Source organism: Drosophila sechellia, chromosome 2L (genome assembly GCF_004382195.2).
Source record: "Drosophila sechellia strain sech25 chromosome 2L, ASM438219v1, whole genome shotgun sequence".
Classification (NCBI taxonomy): domain Eukaryota; kingdom Metazoa; phylum Arthropoda; class Insecta; order Diptera; family Drosophilidae; genus Drosophila; species Drosophila sechellia.
The window spans coordinates 11,878,533-11,891,081 of NC_045949.1; the positions used below are offsets into that span (position 1 = coordinate 11,878,533).

The 12,549-nt window shown below is 40.7% G+C and overlaps 1 protein-coding gene across 1 annotated transcript; it reads left to right on the forward strand.

Annotated features, from left to right (window-relative positions):
• Positions 1 to 7,704: 7,704 nt before the first annotated feature.
• LOC6617722 (gustatory and pheromone receptor 33a) lies at positions 7,705 to 10,015 on the forward strand. The gene is made up of 5 exons (XM_002041998.2): positions 7,705 to 7,795; positions 7,856 to 8,292; positions 8,438 to 8,845; positions 9,315 to 9,780; positions 9,840 to 10,015. The coding sequence occupies exons 1-5, from the start codon at positions 7,766 to 7,768 to the stop codon at positions 9,924 to 9,926; spliced, it is 1,428 nt and encodes a 475-aa protein (XP_002042034.1). The 5' UTR covers positions 7,705 to 7,765; the 3' UTR covers positions 9,927 to 10,015.
• The last annotated feature ends 2,534 nt before the right edge of the window (positions 10,016 to 12,549 follow it).

Genomic DNA, 12,549 nt, shown 5'->3' on the forward strand with positions numbered 1-12,549 from the left:
AGCCGTAAAACTAAAAGGCAGGCCACTATGCCACTCAATGAGGAGGCCTCTACCTCCACTGCAGCAGCATTAAATAACAATCGCTTCGCGCTTTTGTCTGCTGAAGCGGAGAATATGGAGCAAGACGTGTCGGATGCTGATTCTGACATTGAAGACTCTGCTGCCCGAGATGGTGATGGACAATCCGCTAAATATAGCAAACCCCCAGCCATATGCGTACCAAGTGTAAGTGATCCGGTCACCTTGGAACGGGCTCTTAATCTGAATATTGGCTCCTCAAACTACTATATCCGCACCTCTAGATTTGGTGTATCCAGAATCTATACAGCCAACTCTGACGCTTTCCGCACCGCTGTAAAAGAACTAACCCGAACCCGAATGTTAAAGAGTCTCTTAAGATAACTCGACTTGGCAGATACAGAGTCACTGTTGAGCGCGCTACACGTAGAAAAGAACTGCTACAATGTCAAAGATGCCAAATTTTTGGACACTCTAAGAACTATTGCGCCCAGGATCCTATTTGTGGTAAATGTAGTGGTCCCCATATGACCGGGTCCGCTTTGTGCATAAGTGACGTATGTCTGTGTATAAATTGTGGTGGTGATCATGTCTCGACAGACAAAAGCTGCCCTGTCAGAGCAGAGAAAGCCAAGAGCTAAAACCAAGGTCCAGGCTACCGATGACTAATAATATTGCCACACTCAAACCTCCACAACGTTCTTCAAGCGGTTACATACCAGCTGAGGCATTAAGAACCAACATCTCTTATGCTGATATTGCTCGACGCAACACGACTCAATCTAGGGCTCGTGCTACTGTGCAGGCTGAAGTTATACCAACGTCGGACAATAGCCTTAACAATAAATTTATGGCGTTAGACAACTCCATTCGGGCCATCAATACGAGAATAGACGAACTATTTAAGCTTATACAAGAAACTGTAGACGCTAATAAAGCTTTCAGAGAACTGGTTCAGGTTGTAATTACACGTATTCCTAAATGACCCAACCAACCTTAAAAATCGGATTGTGGAACGCTCGCGGATTAACAAGGGGCTCTGAGGAGCTTCGGATATTCCTCAGCGAGCACGATATAGACGTAATGCTTACCACGGAAACACACATGCGAGTTGGTCAGCGCATCTATCTCCCAGGGTATCTTATGTATCACGCCCACCACCCCAGTGGTAACAGTAGAGGTGGCTCTGCAGTCATCATAAAATCTAGACTTTGTCACAGCCCTCTGACACCTATCTCTACTAATGACAGGCAGATAGCGAGCGTGCACCTGCAAACATCGGTTGGGACCGTCACTGTAGCTGCTGTATATCTACCTCCAGCAGAAAGATGGATAGTAGATGACTTCAAATCCATGTTTGCTGCGTTAGGCAACAAATTTATTGCTGTTGGTGATTACAATGCCAAACATGCATGGTGGGGGAACCCAAGATCCTGTCCTAGAGGTAAAATGTTGCAAGAAGTCATTGCACATGGGCAATACCAAGTTCTGGCTACGGGCGAACCCACTTTCTACTCTTACAACCCTTTGTTAACACCATCAGCCCTTGATTTTTTTATAACCTGTGGGTACGGTATGGGCAGGCTAAATGTACAAACTCTCCAGGAACTCTCGTCGGACCATCTTCCTATTCTGGCTGAATTGCACGCTACGCCGTTAAAGAAACCACAACGCGTACGACTACTTGCCCATAATGCTGACATAAACATATTCAAAACTCATCTTGAACAGCTGAGTGAGGTAAATATGCAAATTCTGGAGGCGGTGGACATTGATAATGCCACAAGCCTTTTCATGAGCAAACTAAGTGAGGCTGCTCAGCTTGCTGCACCGAGAAATCGGCATGAAGTAGAGGCCTCCAGACCACTTCAACTTCCTCCCAGAATATTGGCACTGCTCAGGCTAAAACGAAGAGTTCGAAAAGAATATGCTAGAACAGGTGATCCCCGCATGCAACAGATCCACAGTAGACTGGCCAACTGCCTGCATAAGGCCCTTGCTCGAAGAAAGCAGGCCCAAATAGATACCTTCTTGGATAACTTGGGTACTGACGCGAGCACAAATTACTCACTGTGGCGTATCACGAAACGGTTCAAAGCTCAGCCCACCCCAAAATCAGCAATCAAAAATCCGTCTGGTGGCTGGTGTCGCACTAGCTTGGAAAAAACTGAAGTGTTCGCTAACAACCTTGAGCAACGTTTTACACCCTATAACTATGCACCGGAAAGTCTCTGTCGTCAGGTTGAAGAATATTTGGAATCGCCCTTTCAAATGAGCCTGCCTCCGAGTGCTGTCACACTGGAAGAAGTGAAGAATTTAATAGTCAAGCTGCCACTTAAGAAAGTTCCTGGAGAAGATCTTCTTGATAATAGAACCATTAGACTTCTCCCAGATCAAGCATTGCAGTTCCTTGCCTTAATATTCAACAGCGTTCTTGATGTTGGCTACTTTCCGAAAGCTTGGAAATCGGCGAGCATAATTATGATCCATAAGACTGGAAAAACACCGACAGACGTTGACTCGTACAGGCCCATCAGCTTACTCCCATCTCTGGGTAAAATTATGGAGAGGCTGATCCTAAACAGGCTGCTCACTTGCAAGGATGTTACCAAAGCGATTCCCAAATTTCAGTTTGGCTTCCGGTTGCAGCACGGTACTCCTGAACAACTACATAGAGTAGTGAACTTTGCTCTGGAAGCTATGGAAAACAAGGAGTATGCAGTAGGTGCCTTTCTTGATATTCAACAGGCATTTGACAGAGTCTGGCACCCTGGGCTCCTGTACAAAGCGAAGAGGCTGTTCCCGCCGCAGCTATATTTGGTTGTTAAAAGTTTCCTGGAAGAACGCACATTCCACGTCTCTGTTGATGGGTACAAATCGTCAATCAAGCCAATTGCAGCTGGAGTTCCTCAAGGAAGCGTTCTTGGCCCAACCCTATACTCAGTTTTTGCTTCGGACATGCCTACTCACACACCAGTCACAGAGGTAGACGAAGAAGATGTGCTCATAGCCACCTACGCTGACGATACTGCTGTGCTCACGAAAAGTAAAAGTATCCTGGCTGCCACTTCTGGTCTACAGGAATACCTGGATGCATTCCAGCAATGGGCTGAGAACTGGAATGTGCGCATCAACGCAGAGAAGTGTGCCAATGTGACGTTCTCCAACCGAACAGGTAGCTGTCCGGGTGTCAGTCTGAATGGGAGACTGATCAGACACCATCAGGCTTATAAATACCTTGGTATTACCCTCGATAGGAAGCTCACATTCAGCAGGCACATCACAAATATTCAGCAAGCGTTCAGGACCAAGGTTGCTCGGATGTCTTGGCTCATTGCACCACGCAACAAACTGTCGCTTGGCTGCAAGGTCAATATATACAAGTCCATATTGGCCCCCTGCCTGTTCTACGGCCTGCAGGTATACGGCATTGCTGCGAAGAGTCACCTTAATAAGATCCGGATCTTACAGGCGAAGACCTTAAGAAGAATTTCGGGGGCTCCTTGGTATTTGAGAACAAGAGACATCGAACGCGACCTCAAGGTGCCCAAAATAGGAGACAAGCTCCAGAACATCGCCCAAAAATATATGGAAAGGCTTAATGTACACCCCAACAGCCTAGCAAGGAAGCTAGGAACTGCAGCTGTGGTCAATGCTGACCCTCGGACTAGAGTCAAAAGAAGACTCAAGCGACACCACCCTCATGACCTCCCTAACCTGGTTTTGACCTAGAAAGTCTTAGTTTTAAAAATTCATTAGAATAATCAAATAAATAGTAATTATTATGTTATATCAACTATTATAATTCTCCCTATCATTTTTAGGATTAAAAATCTGTTAGTCTTAAGTAACCAAGACATATTGTAAAATAAAATAATTTAAGCAGATCAAATTAAGTTGCCGCATGGGTAACAGTGCGTTGATCAAATAATAAAAACATCATCGTTCAAATACTGAAAAAAAAAAAAAAAAAATGATGACAATTGCAAGGCTATAATATAATTGTAATAAACATGTAATATTATCCAAAATGTTTTAAAAAATAATGAAAAATTAAATCCACGAAATTTGTAATTGTAATTGTAATTTTTAAATTTTGTAACTTTTACCTTGTATAAAATTAAAATCAACAAATCTAGTTTTTCAATCCCCCTTTACCAAATCGTTCGCAAATTCAACTGCAAGTGAAAGTGCAAGAGCAAGAGCATTTCAAACTCTCCCAGTCTCTGTCCCTTTCGCTTGGCAAGCAGTCGTCTCTTTCTAGGCTGGACACGTGGTGGGCGTGGGCGTTGATGGTGGGAGGCGACTGTCAACACCGAATGCTTGGTTATGAATGGCTTTTAATGAAATATTTATGTAACAAGCAATAAGGAGCACTTTTGGCTTCTCGGCGGATGCGAAAGAGATGGAAGCATTGCGAAATAGAAATGCCGCAAGAGGGAGAGAGAAAGAGAGGGGGAAACACAAGAGCGTTGGAAATAATTGTTTGGCTAGTTAAGTTTGACGCTACGTTGGACTAAGATAAAGCAAACACATAAACGAGAAAACACACACTTGGCACAACACACAGTCATAAACACACGAATAGAAGTTCTTAGTTCATTTTTGCTACAAAATTTAACTTAATATATAAATTTAACTGCATGATATACTAACTCGAACATTTTTCATTTTACTAAGTTTCGTTGTGTATAAACAAGATAAGTATACTTCAAGAGCAACTGATGTTGAACGCATTTTTCTCAGTGCTTGTCGTAAACTTCCTTTGCTGGTTGTAATGCCAGAAGTCATTAACAGTCAACGGCTACGTACCCTAAAAACGGCAAACTGACAAAAGCGGCAAGGCCAAAGGAAAGCTAAGCCAGACCAGGCACATATCCCGGCTGATGTGTCTGATATGTCTGTGCGGCTTTATTTGTTCGCCCCCGGCTTACATGGAACTCACCCAAAGGCACAGGGCGCGGATCAAGTGGCTAGACAATCCTTTAACGAAAAAGTGGGCTTCGAAGTTTAAATCAAGACTCGTCTCAAGAATAATATGATGATGAAACACTTTAAACATTTTGATTACTAATATTTTAATCAGCAGTTATGCTTTAGCAAATGATGAAACTCTTATGTTGCAAGTAAGTCAAACACTTTAACAGGCCAGATAATCCCCAAGGACCCAGCATAATTTCGAGTCCATCCCAATTGGCCCGTTTTGCCTCGAACAGGACCAAGATGTTCCACTTTAGCAGCACCCAAATCCCAAATGCCAAGAATCCCTCACAGCTAACTTACGGAAGCAGAAAACGTTTAGGCAAATCTTTCGACCAAAATCTTGGGCAAACAAGCTCATTACAGTGCGGCAAAATACAAAAATAAACTGGAAGCCAAAATAAGTCGGGGGAAAATTGTGAGCGAGGCAACTAAGTGTGCCACATGATTGAGTGACTTGCTGGCAGGCATCACCCGCCCCAAAAGGGGCAGGGGCTAAAGGGGGCGTGGCAGACTTTGAAGACCATTACGGTCGCAGTTTATGACCGCAATTTTATTGATACCGCCAAGGGGAGCGCGTACAAAATAAAATAAAGCAACCCAAATCGGTTAAATCCGAGAAGCCCCAAGGAATCTCAATGGATTGCCGGCTATAAAGCGCAGTGGGAACAACTTGTCGAGAGGTTCGCCTGCAATGCTGGGCGGTTTTATTAAGGACACCAAAGGCAATAACTACCGAGCACTACAATAAACTAATCTAATGTGCGCATCAAATTTGCATGCTTCAACTCGGCGGCGTTTTAAAAGACTTTTCCGGAAAAGCCTTGCACCACGACTTGGAGCTAAGAACGACATTCGGGGACAACATGCTCCATAGGCAAATATTAACCAGCTTCATTTCATTGGTTTAGCAAGTGGGTAAAAGATAGAGATGGGTTCATAAAGAATTATAATATAATATATAAATGTGTAAGATTGAGATAACAAGTAAAAACGATTTTATCTTTCGACTGTAATATACTAAATACATTATAACATACTAAATCTTTAATAGACTTCGAGTCGAATGAGTAATTAAAAAAAAAAATTTTGTTTATCAATAAAAACTTATAAAATATTTAAAGTATATAATAAATGAATAAATAGACATAAACAATTCTTCAATTTATTTTGATAGTATAACGTAGTTATTTTGTGTTCAGGCTAACTAGTCGTATACGTGATATTCTTAAACGAAACAGTTTAGTTTCACTTACTCTATTTAAGTAAAAGTAATTTATGCATATAATCATAAGCTATACTTTGAAGGAATATGTTTCAAAGGTATTTTGGTTAATTATAGACCAAAATAATTTATTAATTACAAGTAGCTTCCGTTGCGTGCCCATAATTGGCCATCTCTAGGTGATGTAGAACCGATGGTTTTGCGGTCTATTGGGCGTGCATGAGCATAAGTAATATGCACAGGATGTTTGTCCGTCGCTTTTCACGAAAGTCCTTTCCTGCCGTCGCAGGATCCCCTTGGTTAAATATGTGTGTGTGAGTGCGTGTGCATGAATGTTGGTTGGTGCGTGCCTCCGATGCAAACTCAATTATTTACTAAGTGGGCCAAAAGGCATCCAGCAGGCGGGAAAATCGCCTTACACTCACCCAGTGCCGTCTTGTTTTAGTTGTAACTGTTGTAAGTCCCTTTCCCACCATTTCCAACCCGCGCTGTAAGCCCAAACTCTGGGGAAATTTGCATTTTATCATCTCATGGTTTTGGCCCGCTTTCCACTACCTTTCTGCGTCCCCTGTCGCCAGTTATTGCTGCTAGGAAGGGCTTTGCTTTTAATTGGTTTTCTTAGGCGAGAAACGTCTTAGCTAGTTGGCAACACGAAGGGGAAATCTTATTGCCGGTGTTGTCTTACATAGTTGTTAATTTACTGCTAGGCGGCACTAACTTATAATTGTTTAATTAGCAAGTAAAATAAGGGGAAAATATGTGGAAATTATTAGATTTCAAGGGCTCGACATAAAGGCGATATTAGCATGGGTGTTTGAGTATCCTGGGAATTTGCACATGACATTTCAGTATTAGATAAATAAATGAAACGCAAGGCCTTGGAAGTAATTTAATTTGTAAACTATTAAGGTGAGCAACACCTATATTTTTAAAATATTTTTTTAATTCTTTCTGTACTATTTAAAACCCCATTTTCCAAAGTTATTTCGTATGATTTAGTTTTCTAAATTCAGTCTACTTCATTTAATATCCTACTATTGAAACCAATAATTTTCAGTGTGAACCAGTAATATTAATAATCAATACATTAGCGGATCACAGGCTAAAGCACTTGAAAAAATGTTGTGCTTAATCTTTACCTCTTATATTTTAAGTTAAAAAAGGTATATAACTAATTTTTAGTTCTGCCCAAAAAGAAATTTCTTGAACTCGTATGTTTATTAAGCACACTACGTAAGTTAGTTCTTATATATTAACCTCCCAGCCTGTTATTTATCGCTCACTCATTTCTCAGGGTGCACAGTTCACATTTAATAAGCTAAAAGCATTTTAGGCTCCCCTCCGAAGATATTTATCTTAACCATATGCGCATTATTTTCCCCCGCCGCTGCGTATAAGCGTTTTCATTATGCCAACAATCGAGTGAGTACATAGGGAAAATGGAAACCCTTTTGGAAAACCAATCGACCAACTAGTGTCAGTTCCCAGAGAAAAGTTATATGGAAAAGTTACCAAACGGAGTAGCGATTAAATTCCAGCAATATGATTCAAATTATGAATTGGTTTTCAATGGTAAAACTTAATAAAAAAAAAGAATAATGCATTCTAATCACATAAACCTTGAAAAACCAGGTTATAGGCCTCATTCCACTGAATCGCCAGCAATCGGAAACTAACTTCATACTCGACTACGCCATGATGTGCATCGTGCCCATCTTCTATGTGGCTTGCTACCTTCTCATAAATCATACCCACATTATTGGCCTCCGTTTCCTGGACTCCTGCAATAGTGTTTGCAAGCTGAGCAGCCATCTCTTCATGCATTTGGGCGCTTTTCTGTATCTGACCATCACCCTGCTGAGTCTTTATCGCCGAAAGGAGTTTTTTCTGCAGTTTGATGCGAGACTTAATGACATCGATGCAGTTATCCAGAAATGCCAGCGGGTGGCGGAAATGGACAAGGTGAAGGTTACTGCGGTGAAACACAGTGTGGCCTACCATTTCACCTGGCTTTTCCTATTCTGCGTTTTCACCTTTGCCCTTTACTATGACGTCAGATCTTTGTACTTGTGAGTAACCAGTTTAAATTTACTAGGTGAAACAACTAATAGTTGCCAAGCTTATTATTACTCAAATATAACCAAGCTCGTGCAATTTTTGCAATATCCTAATCATCGATAGTTTAATTTTAAAGCCCAACTTCTCTCGGTTTAGGACCTTCGGCAATCTCGCCTTCATTCCGTTCATGGTGTCCAGTTTCCCGTACTTGGCCGGCAGCATTATTCAGGGCGAGTTCATCTATCACGTGTCGGTCATCTCGCAGCGCTTCGAGCAGATTAACATGCTGCTGGAGAAGATTAACCAGGAGGCGCGCCATCGCCACGCCCCCCTCACCGTGTTCGATATCGAGAGCGAGGGCAAAAAGGAGCGGAAGACCGTTACACCGATTACGGCCATGGACGGCAGGACGACGACAGGATTTGGCAATGAGCACAAGTTGGCCGGCGAAACGAAGCGGCAGGAGGGGCAACAAAAGAACGACGAGGACGAATTGGACACCAGCAACGACGAGGACGAGGATGACTTTGATTATGACAATGCCACCATCGCGGAAAATACCGGGTAAGGGGAGAAGCGAATTGGCGGCCATGGTTTTGGCCAACAAAAAATGGTTTGATTAATGGTCATGTTTGTTGTTTAGCTACCTTAATATATGCATTTTGATTTATGCATTTTGGCTTTTATTTGTCAGCAGGCCAATCTGAATTGTGTCAACAAAAAATAATGAATTAAGTTTTGTGTAAACCACTAAAGAGCTATAAGTGATTATAGAAGTGAGCAATTTAAAATTTCATTACCAAGCCAAACTCAACCTCCAAATGTTTATTATCTATATTTTTATAACTTATTTATTTACTACGGTTAATTACTTTGCGAAGAAAATAAATATGCAAACTTTTCGGTTTTCCATGGTTTCTGCTCACAAAAAAGGCTTGATTAATTTGTGGCTTTTTAATATGCATTTATTTGTCAAGATATTATTAAAGGGAAAATATTTTCAAAAAATTTTAATTATTTTATTTTAATTTAGAAACACATCCGAGGCCAATTTGCCAGATCTCTTCAAGCTGCATGACAAAATCCTGGCGCTCAGCGTGATTACAAACGGCGAGTTTGGACCACAGTGTGTGCCCTATATGGCGGCCTGCTTTGTGGTGAGCATCTTTGGCATTTTTCTTGAGACCAAGGTCAACTTCATTGTGGGCGGCAAGAGTCGCCTGCTGGACTATATGACCTATTTGTACGTGATTTGGAGCTTCACCACCATGGTGGTGGCCTACATAGTGCTCCGACTATGCTGCAATGCCAACAATCACTCCAAACAATCGGCGATGATTGTCCATGAGATTATGCAAAAGAAACCGGCATTTATGTTGAGCAACGATCTATTCTACAACAAAATGAAGTCTTTCACACTGCAGTTTCTTCACTGGGAGGGTTTCTTTCAATTCAACGGCGTGGGACTGTTTGCTCTGGACTACACATTCATTTTCTCGGTGAGTTTTCAGAGTTTTTACAGTAGTTTTTTTTAATAATTAAGAGCGTCCATTTTCAGACTGTAAGTGCAGCCACATCCTATTTAATTGTCCTGCTGCAGTTTGACATGACTGCAATTTTGCGCAACGAGGGGCTAATGTCATAAAAGTTCCCTTCGAACTCAATTAAATTGAATTTTTTAAGACATTTCATGCGAATAAGAAAAAAGGACTTGAAAAAGTCGACCACGAAACACACTTGCGATAAAAAAGCTTAAAAGTTAATTAATTATTTCTTAAATTATAAATGTTATTATTGTATGAAAACGAAAACATTATTTTAAGCAATTATCTTTAACACTCATTTTAACAAGCGCTCAATAAAATCATTATTGATGTTTACCAAGCGTAAATCTTTTTTCCAATATAATTAAATGGACAATTTGCAGCACGTTTTTGGCGTTTATCAGTCAATTGCTGGCTCATAAATCACTCAGCCAAGGACATTTTCCAAGAGTAACCAAAACGAGATGCGGAAAATCCGCAGGAGGCGAACGATGGCTGCTGTCGAGCCCCGCGTGGTAATCACATCAGCCAAAACTCCATGAAGGTTGCGAAGGGCAGGAGTAGAGGACGGCTACACAGGGTTTCTAATGCAATTTCTATCAAATGTCAATTGAAATCCGATTTGCCAGTCATCAGTCAGGGCCTCTATTCTGCGCCCAGTCCACAGTTTGCGGCCAGCGAACGGAAGTCGCGGGATTCGTGGAAAAGTGAAAAAGGGGAACGAGGAAGGATGCTCGGCGGCAGAAAAAGAAGGACATGAAGCAATTTCCGCTTTCAATCACGTTTAGTGCAGCGGAAATGTGTGCAGAAATATGTTTCTTCTCCCATTTTCCTATGCAAAATGTTTCAACCGGAATGAGGTTAGATTGTAAATTACATTTGGGTGCGGTTCAATCTATTTTTCACGGAAAAGAGTGGCAATCGAACACCATTGAGTGTCAAGGGAAACTCAATTAATTGCACATTATGTGCGAGGAGTATGCGATTCAATTGATTTTTTGTCACACTTTCTGTCTCTTTTCGTTACACACGCTGCGTTTGTCACATTACACACTTTATCAGTGCACTGAAAACTATTTCGTGGTTAAAAAAAATAAAATTGCCTAAAATATATAAGCAAAATATATGACTATAAAGAAAATAGCACATATGAACAATAATATAAATATATTTAAAAATCTTTTAATTTTTATAAAAAAGTTTTTCTATTTAAAAAATGATAGAATACTAACAGAATGTAAGCAGTGTTCAAAAAACTAGGTATGGTTCTCTTCAATGTTCCAATTAACTTAAAGAGTATACGTATTATGTATATCAATGAAACTAATTAAAAACTTTATGCGATTTTTCAGTGTGCCCGGTTTCACTGACTACTAGAACACATCCTGCACACGTAAATCAATATATGGCTCGATTGGCTCGTTTGCACACGAATCCCCCTTCCATCAAGGAGAAATAAATAAAGAGCCACAGGGGCATGCGGAGAAAGCGGATGAAATGTGGCTGTCCTGGTCAGTAAAGTGGCTGGAAACAGAAGCAACAGGCAACGCACATATTACCTGCAAATTACGTCAACTGTTGCCGGGTCGGTCATGAGGGTCAGGTTAAAAGAGTTCGGACTTCAAGTTAAAATGGTCGCTTCTTCAACGGAGAAAATAAGCAGCTACAAAAGTTCATCGTAAAAAAAATAAGGGAGGTGATAAGTTAAAAGAAAGCCTATTTCTCAATGTATATAGATTGTGTATATATTTTGAATATATATATTAAGATTATATATTTTCGAATTTATTGAATTTTGACATTTTAAATGAATTGAGCTGGAACTGCAGTAGATTTTTTTTTTCAGTGAAAAGTTCGACACGAGCCACGTGACCCCTGCACGGCAATGTGAAATGTCAGAGCACTTTTAAGAGTTCATTTAGACGGTAGCAAATTTTATACCGAAGCGTTTAATGCTGTGGATGTGCATGGAAAATGCTGGGTCAGAAAAAACGGTAAACACAAGCAGACAAAATGTCAACAGGTTGTTTCTGTTGCATCAGTAATTGAGGATAAAAACGTAATGGTTTTTCGGGGAAATGAGTTCCCTGGACACAGACTTTCAGTGCGTTCAACGTTGTTATAACTTATTTATAACTCATTTGGGGTAAGCTTGACCCCATTCAGTTTCTAAATATACACAATGACATGAAGGACCTTGAATGGGAATTTTAACTGCAGGAATGAATTAAGTAAGTATTTTTAAATCTATACATTAGGGAAATAAACAACCTGTATGCTTTCCTGCCTTAAATTACTCCTTAATGTAAAAAACTTAATTAAAAAAATGTAATAAATATTAACCAGTAATAAAATTGACAGTTTTAATGCCGTTGCTGCTTAGATACGCAAACATTATTTTAACAAAATTACGCAATTTATGAAACCAAATGTACATTCAAGAAAATAAATTGATGTAAGCTAATTGTTAACTTTGGCATGACAACACTGGCACAAAACGAAAGCTTTCACACTACAGGTGTCTTTGCGAGCGAGCGACAAGTGTGGTGAATTTGCGAACATCCTTGAGCACGCAGTCACCCTTGCAAGCGCAAGCGAAAGCAGATTGTGCGAGGACTGAGGGCGAAATCAAATCAAATTGATAACAGAGAGAAAGAGAAAGCACGCATACGAGAGAGCGAAAAAGCACGAGGTGAGGCGAACTTTTCCTTTTCCTTCTGCAGG